This window comes from Erinaceus europaeus, chromosome 15 (genome assembly GCF_950295315.1).
Source record: "Erinaceus europaeus chromosome 15, mEriEur2.1, whole genome shotgun sequence".
NCBI lineage: Eukaryota > Metazoa > Chordata > Mammalia > Eulipotyphla > Erinaceidae > Erinaceus > Erinaceus europaeus.
Window position 1 is genome coordinate 33,212,770 of NC_080176.1, and position 17,836 is coordinate 33,230,605.

The 17,836-nt window shown below is 40.9% G+C and overlaps 1 protein-coding gene across 3 annotated transcripts in view; it reads right to left on the bottom strand.

Moving 5' to 3' along the window:
- The window catches only part of CALN1 (calneuron 1), a 692,151-nt gene that overhangs the window by 436,332 nt on the left and 237,983 nt on the right, over window positions 1-17,836 (bottom strand). For 2 of the 3 annotated variants that reach the window (XM_007523655.3, XM_007523656.3), the window contains exon 2: window positions 16,744-16,868. In XM_007523655.3, coding sequence (XP_007523717.1) covers window positions 16,744-16,861 — 118 coding nt within the window. In that variant the 5' untranslated portion in view covers window positions 16,862-16,868. The remainder of the gene's footprint in view (window positions 1-16,743; window positions 16,869-17,836) is intronic. The other variant, XM_007523654.3, reaches the window with a different exon arrangement.

A 17,836-nucleotide genomic window follows, 5' to 3' on the forward strand; every position in this document is an offset into this window, starting at 1 on the left:
TCTTAAGACAAGAATATATGTAAGATACAAGTTTTAAAATAATGAGGAAAAAGTTTAGAGGCTGGGCAATGAGTTGATTCTGTGGGTCCAGGCTCAGCTGCAAGAGGAAAAAAAAAAAACCATGAGAAAGGTCAGTTTCTCTCTACCCTCTCTTGCCTCAGGCACCTATGCTCCTTTCAACTCAATATTCTATTGTCCTTATGATGTCATATGGAAACAGACTGTCCCAGCAACAAGGTATGAAAAGATAAACACAGAGGCAAAGTGAAACTAGGCTGTCCAGTTTCACTTCTGCTTCTATCATTGGTCAGAATTTACTAAGATACCCATAACTAGTTCTTAGAAAGACCTAGAAAGGTTGTTTATAGTCGAGCATCCATTTGTCCAGTTAAAGTCTCTGCTACTAAGGAAGAAAACTAACCATCTCTACCAAAGTCTTGTAAGAAAAAGTCTTGTAAAGACTTACGGAGCTTTGCTGCAGAACAGAAGGATTCCAGAGATAATCCAATTCCATCAAAGTCTAGCAGGGTTTCATATATATTTGCTTCCAGGGTTATTTCTGGGGTTTAGTGCTAGCACTACAAATCCACTGCTCCTGGAGGCCATTTCCCCCACTTTGTTGCCCTTGTTGTTGCCCTCATTGTGGTTGTTACGGTTATTGTTGTTATAGCTGTTGTTGTTGGATAGGACAGGACAGACAGGAATTGAGAAAGGAGGGGAAGACAGACTGGGAGAGAAAGACAGACACCTGCAAAAGCACTTGTGAAGCAACCCCCTGCAGGTGGGGAGCTGGGGACTTAAACTGGGATCCTTATGCTGATCCTTGTGCTTTGCACCATGTGCGCTTAACCCGCCTACACAGCCCCCTCAGGGTTTCATTTTTTTAAACTTTTTAAATTATATATATTTATTTATTTGGATAGAGATAGACAGAAATAAAGAGGAAAGAGGGCAATAGGGAGAAAGAGACATCTGAAGCATTGCTTCAACACTGGTGGGGACCAGGGGCTCAAACCCAAGTCCTTATATATTATAACATGTACACTCAACCAGGTGTACCACCAACAAACCCCTGCAGGGTTTAATTCTTATTCTTTTTTGGGGAAGAGGGGAAGCTATAGAGCAAGAGATAAAAAGAGATAGAGACAGAGAGATTACAGCACTGAGCTTCTTTCAATGTGGTGGATGCCAGATTTGAACCTGGGTTGCATGTGGCAAAACAGCATATTATACAGGTGAGATATTTCATCAGCTCTTAATTCCTGTTCTTTGCTTCTCAATACATAAATAAATTGATAAGTATGACATCAAAATTTTCCTTAACATTTTACTCACTTTCAATTTAACACCTATAACCTAATTTTTTGTAGTGGTTGCTTTTAAAATGTGCTGCTATTTCTTTGATACTTTTTCATCAAGAAGAAAGGACTGAAACCTTACATTTGGACTATATTTAACTTAAAGTTATAACAGATTTGACAAGTATATGTTTTTTAAATTTTTTTATATTTATTTACTTATTTTCCCTTTTGTTGCCCTTTTCATTGTTATTGTCATTGTTTTTATTGATGTCATCACTGTTAGATAAGACAGAGAGAAATGGAGAGAGGAGGGGAAGACAGAGAGGGGAAGAGAAAGACACTTGCAGACCTGTTTCAGCTTCTGTAAAGCAATTCCCCTGCAGGTAGGGAGACCTGCTCAAACTGGGATCCTTACGCCAGTCCTTGCACTTTGCGCTGTGTGCACTTAACCCAATGCGCTACTGGCCAATTCCCTTGACAAAAATGTGACATCATAGTCATGGCCAAAAAAATGATCATTCAGGGGGGCAGAGCCAAGATGACGACTTGGAAACAGCAGCTGCCATGAGCTCCAAACAAAAGCAGCTTACAACCTGAGATACTGGATAGCATAGGATACTGGGCTGTATGTAGGAGGGTGAATACATCCTGGTCAGGGTGACACCAAAATAGAGTCCTATAACTCATTCTTGGGCTGAAAAACAGAGGCCAAAAGGACAAACAAAGGAAAATCTTTTGAGCTTGATTATTTCTGAACTCACCCTTCCCTGTACCCCAGAAACAGCCCCCAGAAGCTGGTAAGCCCCTTGTAGCAGGCTTCCCACTGAGCTATTTTCTTTACCAAGATTCCTGGCTCACCACGGGTGTCATTCCAAGCGTTTTTCTCTTTGTTTTCCTCCTCCTCCTCTTCTTCTTCTTTTTTTTTTTTTTTTTTTTCTAGGTAACTGGAGCTCTATTTGGGTGACAAAATACCTGACCAATCAAAGACTCAGCCCTGTCAGGGAAAGTCTACCTGGAGGGGTTTTTTTGATGCTTTTTAGAATAGGCTGTCTTTGCTAAGGCTACCTGCAGCCAATCTGGAGCAGTCCAAGCAACAGGCTGACTAATAGGGTTTTTCACTCTATTTTATTTTATTATTATAACTATTATTATATACACATGTCCCTTTTCCCTTATCCTTCCTCAGGTTGACAAAATTAAGTTGTTGTTTTTCTTCAATTGATAGGTGACTGGGTGTCCTATCCATTGTAAGAGGAACTAATTTCTCTCTCTCTTCTCTCTCTCTTCCCTCCAGTTTCCTTTTTTTATCCTCCTAGCTAATTCAAAATAAATAAATAAATAACTCTTTCTTTCACTGATCCTTTTTTTTTCTTTTTCTTTTCTTCCTTCTTTTGCTTTCTGAGTTTACTGATACTCACTTGGGAAATATTTTGTGGAAGAAATCTGGCTCAGAGTGGACTCCCTATGTGTATGTGTGTTTCTCTTTTCTACTTCTCTTTCTCCTCTTGCTATGCATAGAATTTACAGTACACAGTAGATTTGCATAATTGTCTATTCTTGATGTCCCTTTATTCCTTTCTTTTTCTTTTCTTTTTTTTTTTTTTGGTATTGGTTGCTATTTTTCCTTGGACTGGTGGTGCTGTTTTGCTATCGTAACTTCTGAGGTTTCTGACTGCATTTGTGAAAGGGCTTTAGTCTAGCATGGCTTGTACACAAAACACAAAAACTGAAAATAACAGAAGAGAAAAATTTTTTAAAAATCAATAAAATAGGGAGTCAGGCTGTAGCGCAGCAGGTTAAGCGCAGGTGGCGCAAATCACAAGGACCGGCATAAGGATCCCGGTTCGAACCCCGGCTCCCCACCTGCAGGGGAGTCACTTCACAGGCGGTGACCACCAGCAGGTCTGCAGGTGTCTATCTTTCTCTCCTCCTCTCTGTCTTCCCCTCCTCTCTCCATTTCTCTCTGTCCTATCCAACAATGACAACAACAATAATAACTACAACAATAAAACAACAAGGGCAACAAAAGGAAATAAATAAAATAAATATTAAAAAAATAAAGAAAGAAAGAAATCAATAAAATAAAAGGTTAAATCAAGAGCAAATAAAACTGCTACCACAATGAATCAGGACAGGAGCCCAGGATAAACTCCAAATCAGTCAGAAGTAGATAAGAAAAGTATGCAGGTAATAACAGACCTAATAACAACAGAAATGAACAAAACTGTGAAGGAAAGGGCTATCAGAATTATGGAAAAAACAGATAAGACCCTCAAATAAAATAGTAGCCACCTCAAGGTAATTAGAGAACTGAAAGCTGAAATAGCTGAGCTAAAAGGCCAATTAGCATAACAAGCTAATACTATAACTAAACTGAAGAAAGAAGCTGAGGGAAGGGAAAGTAGGCTAACAGAAGCAGAAAACAGAATTAGCCAGACAGAGGATGAGTTAGAGAAAACTAAGAAAGAAGGAATAGATGCCAAAAAGAGATTGAGAGACACTGAAAACAAGAACAAAGACATATGGGATGATCTCAAAAGAAGTAACATTCGCATAACTGGCGTACAAGAGGAAGAAAGAGAAGAACGGGAAGTAAATATTCTAGAGGAAATAATGGAGGAAAACTTCCCAGACCTAAACAACAGAAAGGACATTCAGATTCAAGAATCCCAGAGAGTCCCAAACAGAATAAGCCCAGACCTGAAGACACCAAGATACATCATAGTTAAAATGAAGAGAAGTAAGGATAAAGAAAGGATCCTAAAGGCTGCAAGAGAAAAACAAAAAGGCACATACAGGAGAAAACCCATTAAGACTATCAGCAGACTTCTCCACTCAAACTCTAAAAGCCAGAAGAGAATGGCAAGATATTTATTGAGCCCTGAATGAAAAAGGGTTTCAACCAAGAATAATGTATCCTGCTAGACTTTCATTCAAACTAGATGGAGTCATCAAAACCTTCTCAGACAAACAACAGTTAAACAAGGCAACCATCATCAAGCCTGCCCTGAAAGAAGTACTAGAAGACCTCTAACAAACAAGGACATTACCATACTACTTGTTATATATCAGAGCAAATAAAAAATTGTTGAATAAAGGCACTGCAATACCTTAAATCCATAATATCAATAAATGCCAATGGCTTAAACTCACCCATTAAAAGGTACAGAGTGGGAGGATAGATCAGAAAACACAACCCAACCATATGCTTCTTGTAAGAATCCTACCTGACCTAACAAGACACAGACTTAAAGTGAAAGGATGAAAAACTATCCTACAAGCTAATGGACCACTAAAAAAAGGGCAGGAACAGCCATTCTCATCTCTGACCCAATAGACTTTAAATTAAATAAAGTCATAAAAGATAGGCAAGGAAATTACATAATGATTAGAGGATCAATCAACCAAGAAGATTTAACTATTATTAACATCTATGCACCCAATGAGGGTCCCTCTAAAAACATCATACACCTCCTGAAAGAACTACAAAAATATATCAATAGTAATACAGTAATAGTGAGAGACTTTAACACCCCACTCTCACATTTAGACAGATAAACAAATCATAGAATCAACAAAGAAACAGAATTAAATGAAGCAATGGACAGACTAGGCCTCCTGGACATTTTTGGACTTCTTCACAAAAAAAAAAAAAAAAAAAAAAAAACTGGAATAAACATTCTTTTCAAATCCACACAGCACATCATCAAGGATAGACCACATGTTAGGCCACAAAGACAGTATCAACAAATTAAAGAACACTGAAATCATCCCAAGTATCTTCTCAGACCTCATTAGAGTAAAGCTAACATTCAACAACAAACAGAAAATTACTAAAAGTCACAGAATTTGGAAACTCAACAGCATGCTGCTTAAGAACCACTGTATCAGAGAGACACTCAAGCAAGAAATTCAAATGTTCTTGGAATAAAATGAAAATGAAGAAACAAGAGACCAAAATATTTGGGACACAGCTAAAGCAGTACTGAGAGGCACACTCATAGCCATACAATCACACATTAGAGAACAAGAAAAAGCTCAAATAAACGACCTTACTGCATGCCTTAAGGACTTAGAGGAAGAGGAACAAAGTAACACTATAGTAACCAGAAGGACAAAAATCACTAAAATTATAGCAGAAATAAATAACATCAAAAATAAGAGAACCATAGGAAAAAAATCAATGAAACTAAATGTTGGCTCTTTGAAAAATTAAACAAAATTGACAAACCCCTAGCCAGATTCACTAAAAAAAAGGGCGGGGTAAGACTCAAATAAATAGAATTATAAATGATGGAGGAGATATCACAACTGACACCACAGAAATCCAGAAAATCATGCAAAAATTCTATGAAGAATGATACACAACCAACCTAGAGAAGGAGGAAATGAAAGAATTCCTAAAAAAATATGGTCATCCAAAACTGAAACAAGAAGAACTACAAAACCTAAATACACCAATATCAGACAAAGAAATAGGCAATATAACAAGGTGTCAGGCTACAAAATCAATGTACAAAAATCAGTGGCATTTCTTTATGTAAACACTAAATCCGAAGAAGAAGATATCCAGAAATCACTCCCATTCACTGTTGCAGCAAAATCAATAAACCTGACCTACAAATAAACCTAGGAATAAACCTGACCAAAGAAGTGAAAGACTTGTATAGTGAGAACTATGAGTCACTACTCAAGGAAATAGAAAATGATATCAAGAAATGGAAAGACATCCCATGCTCATGGATTGCAACAATTAATATCATCAAAATGAATATTCTTCCCAGAGCCATGTACAAATTTAACACGATACCCATCAAAGTTCCGCCAAGCTTCTTTAAGAGAATAGGACAAAAACTACAATAATTTATCGGGAACCAGGAAGTACCTAGAATTGCCAAACAATCTTGAGGAAAAGAAACAGAAATGGAGGCATCACACTCCCAGGTCTCAAACTATATTATAAAGCTATCATCACTAAAACAGCCTGGTACTGAACAAAAATAGGCACACAGACCAGTGGAGCATAATTGAAAGCCCAGAAATAAACCCTCACACCTATGGACATCTAATCTTTAATAAGGGGGTCCAAAGTACTAGATGGATGAAGGTGGCTCTCTTCAATAAATGGTGCTGGGAAAACTGGGTTGAAACATGCAGAAGAATGAAACTGAACCACTTTATCTCACCAGAAACTAAAGTCAAATCCAAATGAATTGAGGACCTGGATGTTAGACCAGAAACTATCAAATACTCAGAGGAAAACATTGCTGGAACACTTTCCCACAGAAGAGATTCAAAAGGCTGAAAAACACATGAAAAATTGCTTCAAGTCACTGTCAGAGAAATGCAAATAAGGACAACATGAGATACCACCTCACCCCTGTGAGAATGGCATACATCAAAAAGGACATCAGCATCAAATGCTAGAGATATTGTAGGGAGAAAGGAACCCTTCACCACTGCTATTGATAATGTAAATTGGTCCAACCTCTGTGGAGAGCAGTCTGGAGAAGTTTCACAAGGGTAGACATAGACCTTCCATATGACTCAGTAATTTGTCTCCTGGGGATATACTCCCAGGACTACATAACATGCAGCCAAAAAGATATGTGTACACCTATGTTCATAGCAACACAATTCATAATATCTAAAACCTGGTAGGAACCCAGGTGCCCAACAAGAGATGAATGGCTGAGAAAGCTGTGGTATATATACAATGGAATACTATGCAGCTATTAAGAACAATGTACCCACTTACTCTGACCCATCTTGGATGGAGCTAAAAGGAATTAAAGGATATAAATTATGGTGCTGTTGTGTATGATACAGCAAATCCTAAAAAAAAAAGGGGTTTTTCAAAGTTAAACCAATTGGAAAATAATATGGTTACAGCAATAAGTATATATTGCCTTCTTAATCCCTAAGACAGCTTCCTCTATAGAGCCTATGTTTCCCCAGTCCTGGAACCTCTAGCTAAGGGCTCACTTTCCTGCATGCTTCTCTCAATTCATACCAAATTATACCTAGTCAACACATGAGTACTACCTTGGTATGCTTCACTTTAGGCTGTGTCTAGAGATGTCAGGCAGGGAATGTCAACCTTTCAGCCTCATTACTCAGGTGAGACCTTTCCTTTCACAGGATTCTCTATTCCATTCCAAGTAGTTTACTTCCCAAGTCTCAAAACTTATATACCAGGTCCCATGAGATAGGGCATATGTTCACATGTATCCATAAATTAGGGCAAAATATATACTTGAAAGCAAAAGTACACAATAGTGTGCAGTGAGTCAGTATGAAGTTCATAATGAAATAGTGTCTACTTAGACTTAGATACCCTCCTCACCTATTTCCTATTATACTTCCCTCACTCACTCCCAATCTATCCTTAGCAAAGCAAGGACTGCAAAAACTGAATAAGGACAAGAGACTGGAATACTTTAACAATGACTCTTTAGTCACTAAAAAAAAAGTTCAATATCACTGATTATCAGAGAAATGCAAATGAGGACAATGAGAAACTTGTGACAGGAGGCGGAGCCAAGATGGCAACTTTGGAGCAGCAGTTACAGTGAGCTCCAAGAGGCAGCAGCTTGCAACCTGAGATTCTCTGGATAGGGTAGGATACTGGAGGAGGGTGAACACGGGCTGGTCAGGGTGACACCAAAATATAGTCCCATAACTCTCTCTTGGGCTGACAAATGGAGGCCAAGGGGACAAAGGTAAATCTTTTGATTATTTCTGAGCTCACCCCCCACCCCAGAGCCAGCCCCCAGGGGCTGGACAACTGCTTCTTGCAGGCTTCCTGCTGAGCTATTTTCTTTACCAAGATTCCTGGCTCACCAGGGGTGTCATTCCAAGCCTCTTCCTTTAACTTCTCTTTTTTTAAGTGGCTGGAGTTCTATTTGAGTGATAAAATACCAGACCAATCAGAGCCTCATCCCAGCCTGGGAAAGACTACCTGGAGGGTTTATTTATTATTATTCTTTTGATACTTCTTACAATTGGCTGTCTTTGTTCAGGCTGCCAGAGTGGTCCAAGCTGCAGACTGACTGTTAGGGGTTTTCTACTCTATTTTATTATTGCTATTATTATACACACGTGTCCCTTTTCCATCCACCTTCTTCAGGTTGACCAAAATTAACTGTTGTTTTTCCCATTGCTAGGTTACTGGGTGTCCTATCCATTGTGAGAGGAACTTGTTTCTCTCTACCTCTTCTCTCCGCTCTTTTTTCCCTCCTCCTAGCTAATTAAAAAAAAAAACCAACTTTTTCCTTTCACTGTTCTTCCTTTTTTCTTTCTTTTTTTCTGTCTTTCTTTCTTTCTTTCTCTTTTATTCTCTATTTCCTTCCTCCTTTTGTTTTCTGAATACACTGATACTTGCTTGGGAATTATTTTGGGGAATATATATGACTCAGAGTGGACTCTGTGTGTGTGTGTGTGTGTGTGTGTCTTCTCTTCTTCCCTTTCTCCCCTTTCTATCCCTAGAATTTAGAGTGGACAGTAGATTTGAATAATTGTCTATTCTTGATTTCCCTTTTTTCCTGTCTCTTTCTTTTTTTTTTTTTTGTTTTGTTTGGTTGCTATTTTTTCTTGGGCTGGAGGTGTTGTTTGACTAAATGATATTGGTTGAACTGCATCAATCCTTGCTTCAGTTACTGTTGTTGTAATTTCTGAGGTTGGTGACTGCATTTGTCATAAAGGTATTTAGTATAGCGTGGCTGGTACTCAAAACACAACAACTGAAGAACGAGAGCACAGAAAAATAAAAACCACATCAATTAAAAAAATGGTTAAATCAAAAGCATATAAAACTGCTACCACAATGAATCAGGACAGGAGTCCAGAAGAGACTTCAAATCAGTCAGAAGTAACCATAGATAAGAAAAGCATGCAAGCAATAATAAACCTAATAATCACAGAAATGAAGACAACTATGGAGGAAAGGGCTATCAGAATTAGGGAAACAACAGATGAGATCTGCAAAGAAAATACAAGCTACCTCAAGGTAATTAGAGAACTGAAAAGTGAAATAGCTGAGCTAAAAGGCCATGTGCGCTTAATGCACTGTGCTACCACCCAGCCCCCTTTTTCTCCCTGTTTGTATGTGGGTTTTTATTTTCTATTTCAATTCCAACAGATTTTGCAGTTTGTTTCTTCCTTTATTATATAATACTACCGTGGTCACTTCGGGAAGCGAGCAGCATATAAATTGCAAATGAACAAAATGAAAGTGATAGGGACAGTACACATGTTTCTTGTCAGTCACAGCTAACAAAATACATTTTATGAACAAGAATCAGGAGGTCATAAGATTTAGGCAAGTGCTCCTTTAAGGAACGACCATCAGAGAAAGCCTCCTTGGCTCTACAGGCAAAGCTTTACAACTCTCCACTAGACTTTCTTTTCCAGGCTCAAAGGTGGGTCAAAGCTCCAGGAGAAAGTATCCAGGTAGATGAAAGATTCCAGGTTGTGAGGCTCACAGCCAAGCTGTGTACTTTGCACTTGCACTTATCTAAGATGGTGTGGCTCACTGTGTTGACTTTATTGCCTCTTTCAGAGGAGAGAGCTTTGAGCCATCAGCCTTCTCAAGTAAGAGTTGTAAGTTTTTCTTCTTATGACAGTAATATCTCTGCCCTCCCTTAAAGGACCTCTTGAAGGGAGTGTCTCTAAAAAAAAAAAAAAAAAAAAAAAAAAAGCACCTGAGTAAGGTGTGATTCAGAGATGTTTAAGTAAAATTGCAAAAGTAGAAGAGAATTAAAAAGAAAAAAAAAGTAATGCAATATTATATACCATGGACCAAGTAAGTGGGAGTGAGGCCAAGGCCTTCAGAGAATTCACAGGGCATGAACCTGCACCCACCAGCAGCCCTGTCTGGGCTGACATGCACCTCTGATCTCCGCAAAGAGCACACTGGGCTCACACAGAGCTTTAAAAATACCTCGCCACCCACTGAAAGTTTGATTAATCAGCCAAGTTCTCACCCGTGTGTCACAGTGATGGCAGTGATATGTATATGATGGTGACATCAGGGTACAGGGAGACACTAAATGTCTCATCTAGCAGAAAGGAAGATTCTGAGCATGAAAGTTAACTACCAGGGCTCTGAAGCCATGCAGCATTTTATATTCCAGTTCCAACACCAACTAGTTGTGTGACCTTGGACAAGGTTATTTAATATCTCCACTTGCCACACTCGCAAAAACAGGATATTCGTGGAATTCTAGAGAGAACTGAATGAGTTAATTCCCATAGAACACATGGAACAGTTCTGAGCACACAGTAAACACTCAATAAGCTTCCTTTGTGATCATGATGACAATGGCAAAGGCACTTAAGAGATGAAGAGGTGTTCCCAGGTGGATCCAACATTCCTCACAGAAGCACCCAGAGCAAAGGTAGGGATACAGAAAGAATCTTACAGCAGCAGGAAACCATCTGGAAGGCAAATGTGGAGCTGAACCAGACAAAAAAGTGGAGTCACACGGAACCCTGCTCCAGACACACAGAGTGAGATGCCCAGAGTTAAGCCATAACTAACACAGCTGGCAGCTATGAAGAGTCAATTAAGAATTATGAAGAACAGGAATAAAATGTTAAAAGGCAAAGCACTGTGATGGTAGAAATTCACATTGAACTGCTCCAGTTAAGACATAAATTAATAATAGAAAGTGTCTGGGTCAGAGAAATAGCTCATCAGGAAAGGCATATGCCTTGCTACACATGTGGCCAGGTTAGATTCCAGCATCACTTGGGAGTGCTGAGGCACCAAGGGAAGTTCCAGTGCAGTGATGTCTTTCCCCGTCTCTGAAGGAAAAGGCAGGCCCAGGTGCAGTGAGATTATGCAGGTGTGAGGCCTCAGCCCAAACCCCCAAATTTACCTTAATGATACCCTAACAAGACCTAAAATCAAATACATACAAATACGTAGACCTGAGGAGGTGAAATCATGAGTGTGTGAGATATTTGAAGACTGAGTCCCTGACTTGGGACTTGTTAGAGGGGAATACCTTGGAATTTTCACAGATCTGCCTAGAAAAGCATAAGACCAAATTGACAGAATTATAACATGGTCAGCTAGTCACTGAATTACTAGCATAAAAATCAGCCCTCCTCTGAGAATCAAGACGACAGAACAGAGAATCTCCCTAAAATGGAATTCACAATTATACACTAATGTATAAACATTAACAGATTTACAAAAAGATGAGAAAGTGTGCCTATCATCAATAAAAGGCTGAGGAAGTGGCTCAGGAGTAGAACATATGCACTGCAAGCATAAGGTCCTGGGATCTATTCCTAGCACCACATGTGACAGAGAAGACCTGGGGCTTGGAGGAGAGTGTTATAAAAAGTTTAAATGTAAATACCATTGAATATTTACACCATAGATCTGAGTAAGGACCCAGATATATCCCTATTTAGCACAGGAGCCTGTGTGACCTCTGTCACTGTCAGTCTGAGCTTACAGTCCATGGTCACAGCTAGCTACTCTCTACCTTAATCCAGTTCTCTAGCCCCATTCTCAACTCTGACACCATCTTTCTAGACAGTGCTTTTTTTAGTCCACCTTCATGTTAGCTCAGCCAAAAATTACCAAGTCATGGGCCCCTTGGAACATACCTAAAATAGATTTTCCAGCTTCTTCCCTCATGAAGACACCTAACTTCATCTGCTTATCCTACCTTTGGATTCCTGTTTATTAGACAGTTTGTCCTGCTTTACATCTTACCACCTTTCAGCCACCAAGTTGCAGATACTACTATGATGCCATCTTGAATTCCCTGGGCAGATGACCTCACCACTGTGTCCCCAATTTTCACCTCTCCAGAGTCTTGCCCCACTAGGGAAATACAGAAACAGGTTGGAAGTATGTATTAGCCTGCCAATGTTCATGTCCAGCAGAGAAGCAATTATAGAAGCCAGAACTCCCACCTTCTGTACCCCATAAAGAGTTCTGGTCCATACTCCTAAAGGGATAAAGAATAGGAAAGCTTCCAGTGGAGGGAATGGGATACAGAACTATGGTGGTGGGCACTGTATAGAATTTTACCCCTGTTATTTTAAATGCTGTAAATCATTATTAAATCACTAATAAAAAATAAAATATGAAAAATGTTAAAATAAAATGAATTTAAGAACAATAACAATAGAAATCAACCCAAAGCTTATCTAAAGTCTAGATGCTGGGTTTAGTACACAATGACTCTAAAGAACTACTAAAAATACAAAAAAGTATGGCCAAAGAATCAAAGAAAAATATTATCACATTAGGAAACAAATAGAAATATAATTTTTGTTTTTTTATTTGTAAAAAGGAAACATTGACAAAACCATAGGATAAGAGAGGTACAACTCCACGCAATTCCTACCACCAGAACTCTGTATCCCATCCCCTCCCCTTATAGCTTTCCTATTCTTTAACCCTTTGGGAGTATGGACCCAAGGTCATTGTGGAATGCAGAAGATAGAAGGTCTGGCTTCTGTAATTGCTTCCCTGCTGAACATGGGCATTGACAGTTTGATCCATACTCCCAGCCTGCCTCTCTCTTTCCCTAATAGGGTGGGGCTCTGGGGAAGCGGAGCTCCAGGACACATTGGTGGGGTTGTCTGTCCAGGAAAGTCTGGTTGGTATCATGCTAGCATCTGGAACCTTGTGGCTGAAAATAGAGTTAACATATAAAGCCAAACAAATTGTTGAACAATCATAAACCTATAGGCTGGAATAGTGCAGATGAAGACTTGGGGAGTACTCCATTTTGTAGATAGCTAGTAGGCATATTTTAGTTAAGGAATATAAAATTTTTGTATCTGAAAAAGCCATGTGTATACATGTATTGAAAGTTAAAGAATGAATAAATGTTGCACTATTAACTAGATGAGTGGTAGGCAGGTGTTTGATTTAAGTTCCACAACTTCTGTAGATTTAGATTTAGAGATTAAAAAAAAAAATACAGTGTGTGTGTGTGTGTGTGTGTGTGTGTGTGTGTGTGTGTGTGTGTTATAAAAAGGAGTTCAAGGCACAGGAACAACCTTATGAAGTGTGTTTTTGACAAACAGTCCTCTGCTAAAATGGGGTTGGCTGATGGGGGTGATCTCATGGATAAGGCCCAGAGCTCAATTCCAAAGGACCAAGACTGCCTAGGAGGTGACAATAGCTCCTAGTCAGAGAAATGCAAATCCAGTTCTATGTGAGGATTCAGAGAGAAAAATGCAGCCAAATACTAAAATGAATTTCATGTTGGAAAGGTAGTAGAGTGAAAACATTACTTCCTAAATTCAAAGTGCACCCCCAAAATGTAGCTTTGGGAACATGCTCTGAAATACTAACTTAGAAACATGTATACTTGTCAGAGGCTGAGGAGACAACTTGCTAAATGCAACACTGACCCCCTTTTCTAAACTGACTTAAAGAACACGACCTCCACTGTGACTAGAATGGGAGCTTGGTCTGTTCCATCCTGTAAATGAAACTCTCAAACAGTGCATTATAGCTAAGCTGTATTTTGGTGGGGGTGACTTCCAGGTCTAGTTTGACCAATCTAGCATGGATTTTCTTCCTGAGTTTTGTTTAAATAGAAACTTCCCACATAGAACTGCAACTAGAGGTGGTCCAGTGGTTTATTCCACATCTGTCATGAGAGAGAAGGGACATTCTATCACTGGTGATTAGTGTGGGGTAACATGTCCCTGTTACCAGCAGGAGGTATCTACCAGCAGGAGGTAGCAGCTGCCATGATGCAGGGTCAAAAGTGGAGCTCAGAGAGCAGATGAAAGAGGGTACTGCCTAGTTAAGCCTGTCCCGAAGGACACATCAGCTTCCCCGTGCAATGCCACGTGTTCCTCAGAGGGTGAGTGACCCAAGCAATAGCAAGGCCAGAGGTAGACAGGAGAATGGCAAACAATGCCTAGGAAGCATGGGCTTCTCAGGAACCAACACACAGGCATCAGAACTGCTTCAGGCTGATTATTTTTCAAGCCCTGCCCACCTGCTCAAAAAGCAGAGCACATCTGCACAACTCTACCCAGCCCAGATCCCCAAGATGCTGATAATAAAGTGTGGGAGGTCATAACTCAGTGTTCACCTTGGCAAAAGAAAGCAAATAAATAAATAGGAGGAATCTTCCATAAGAAAATGAATGGCCCTTCTCCAAGTTGAGAGCCTGGTGCTCCTCATGAAGGACAAACACGGCTTCCCCAGCTTCACCCTTGGTTGTAAAGTCCAGGCCAGTTCATCAGGGCTGGCTGCCAGCAGCACCTCCTCATCTCACTGTGTCCAGGATAATCAACACGCTGATCAGTCCTGTGCTGGGATAATGGAGAGCCCACTGAGGCAGGGAGGAGTCCTAGTCCAGCTAGCTCTCTGGGGGGGGGGGGAGGGGGAGGGGGGAAAGTTGTGCACTCTTGCAGATTTAGTAGAAAAACAAAGGCATCACTCTTTGAATTCCTGAAGAAATCATCTCTTAAAATCATGTCATGAATATTCAAGGTAAAGTTGGGAGGGAGGAGGCTAGGATTTATGAAAGTCCTAGGAGATTTCCAAACTCCCTTTGGTGAATGATTTTTCAGCATCTTCCAGAGTGACCCAGAAATGCTCAGATTTTCTGCCCACTTTCCATGGTTTCTGTGCAGGGGGCCATGACAGGTGCCTTCCAGTGGCCCCTGCTGATGACTAGACCCAGGGGAGTCTCTCAAATAAACATAAGTGCAAACCCACCCCAAATCAATGTTCCATATACTTAGGGAACAGACCCCAGGTGTTTGGAAAATTCTGGGTTTACTAGACACCCCTCTCTGTGGTCACCAGGAAGGCTCACTTGCTTAATGCTCAGGGCTCTATATCTGCTTCTGTGGCTGCACCCAATGGTTCTCTGGTCAACTAAAAGCTATAAGATCTTGCATGGGGTATAGAGATAGCATAGAGGTTATACAGAAAGACTTTCATACCTGAGGCTCTCTGGGCCATATTTCAATACCCAACACTACCATTAACCAGAGTTGAGCAGGGCTCTGGTAAAGACAGACAGGGGTGGGGAGAGGGAGAGAGAGAGACAGACAGAGAGAGAGAGAGAGAAGAGAAGAGAGAGAGATATCAAATCTGAGGGCCCACTCCACACCATAGCCGTAAGCCTCCATTCTACTGCCTTGAACTATTCCTGGGCCTCAGGAGCCTGACTGACTGCATCACTGCTGCTTCCCCAAAACATACCGCAGGCTTCTGCTGCTTCACTGCTTCTTCATGGAAATAGAAGAGTCTCTAGCACACCAGCAAGCCAAATGGACAAATGCAAAGAAACTTCTCTTATCCCCTGCAGATTGTGAAGTCACTTGACTTCTATAGCCTGGAACAGAATCTCCCCCACCCCCACCATTGGTTTAGACTAAGACTTAACAAATATGTGGCTATCTGGGGGCCGTTTTGACTTTTTTGACTCTAGAAAGTAAATTTTAAACTGTGTTTTAAAGCAGTGTGACAAGGAGCATGGCATTCCAAAACACCAGGGAAACATATTTAGGTTCAGCCTGAATGCAGCACCTAGGCAAAACATCTGCCTGAATCAACCTCTTCTCTATGCTAGAAAAAAAAAAAAAAATCCAGGAGCCTGGCAGTAGTGCAGTGGGTTAAGTGAACATGGCACAAAGCACAAGAACCAGTGTAAAGATCCCGGTTCCAGCCCCCAGGTTCCCTACCTGCAGGGGTGTCGCTTCTTCCCCTCTCTGTCTTCCCTTCCTCTCTAGATTTCTCTTTGTCCTAACCAACAATGACAGCAATAACAACAACAACAACAATGATAAACAACAAGGACAACAAAAGGGAATAAATGGCCTCCAGAAGCAGTGGATTCATGGTGCAGGCACTGAGCCCCAGCAATAACCATGGAGGCAAATATATATATCCCTTTTAACTCTAATTTTCTTTGTTTCTGTTTTTCTTTTTAGAGGGTTGGCTTGCTTAGGCTCCAAGAGGACACTGTCCCAGGATGAATTCAGTCCTAGTGACCTCAGCTTTAGTTCAAGCCCTAAGCCAGCCCTGAACACCAGAGCAAAGCTGCAGTACAAAGGGGAAGAGGCAATTAAGTAATTGGAGTCCATCCCCACCTCCACACAGCTTCCAGATGATTCTGACCTGGGCAGAATTCAAAGCACCACGGCCAGAAATCAAGAAACAGCCATTAACAGAGCTGAAGCCACCCCTACAGCTGGGCCTCATGGTGAAAACAATATGGAGGAGGGACAAGGCCACTGGTGACAGAGATGCCAGGGACTAGAAAATAAATACACATGAGTCAAAATTTGCATCCAAGACACCCAAGGCCTGTCCCCATACAGAAGTCAATCAGGCTTTGACTTGACCATAACCATCAGCCAGCACCTGGTATGTTTGGCTCAGGTGTGCAGTGGCTGCCGTGGGGGCAGCCTACTAGCCTGGACAGCTCCTTACCATCAAGCTCCTCCACAGAGATGTTAGCAAGCTGCTCACTGTCACTGCCAGCCGAGAGAGAACGGTTGAGGTAATTGCCCTTGTACAGCAGGCCAGCAGTCACATGGTGGAAAGGCATCTTCTCCCTGTTCATGAGAGAAGCAGGGCAGGAAGAGAGAGAGACATCAACATTCATTCCTCCCAGCCTTCTGGAAAAAAAAATCTCACATTAACAACCACAGTTCTGAAGGGCAAGTGGGGAAAAACTCAGATCTCAATGGCCTGAACCATTCCCCAATCCTCTCAGCTTCCAGTCCTGCCTTCGCTGGACATCTTACTTCACTCTCCCCCATTTAATTATGAGCTGGGACTGCACTGTTCTTGCAGACTGTGAGACACAATATTGAGAGACCTCCCCAGAATGAGGAGCTGACTGCCACAAAAATCAGATGTATCCAGGGCAAGATAGCCATTGACTCTGGGGTCTCAAAACAAAAACAGGATGTAGCTAGGGGCAAAGTAACTTTATTGCACCCTAAGGATCTAGGACCAAACAAGATACAATGAAGTCCCCTCAGCATACCTCTTCTCCCACCCAAATTACACTAGACCACCCACCCTTCCTGCATACAACCACCCCACTATTCCCTTGTGCCTTTCTTACCCAGGTATGAAGCTTCCTAGTCTGCATGAGAGGTTACAGATCTCACTCCTTTGTTTGCTGGTCCCTCTCAAGTTTTATCTCAATAAAAATGTCTAGGCACAGGGCTGGATGATGGCACACCTGGTTAAGTGCACACATTACAATGAGCCCCCAGTTCAAGCCCCCAGTCCCCACCTGCAGGGAGAAAGCTTCACAAGTGGTGAAGCAGGGCTGTAGGTGTCTCTCCTTCTCTCTCCTCTATCTCCCCCTTCCTCTCTATTTCTGGCTATCTCTACCCAATAAATAAATAAAGCTAATAAAATATCATTCATTTAAAAAAGTTGTCGAGGCTCTCAGAGATATGTATGTCTCTGTCTCTCTCTTCCTCTGTGTCTTAACCCCCGATACTTTTTTAAAATATACTATTATCATCCAACAGTCTCCGTGCAAATAACAACACTCTCTGCTCTT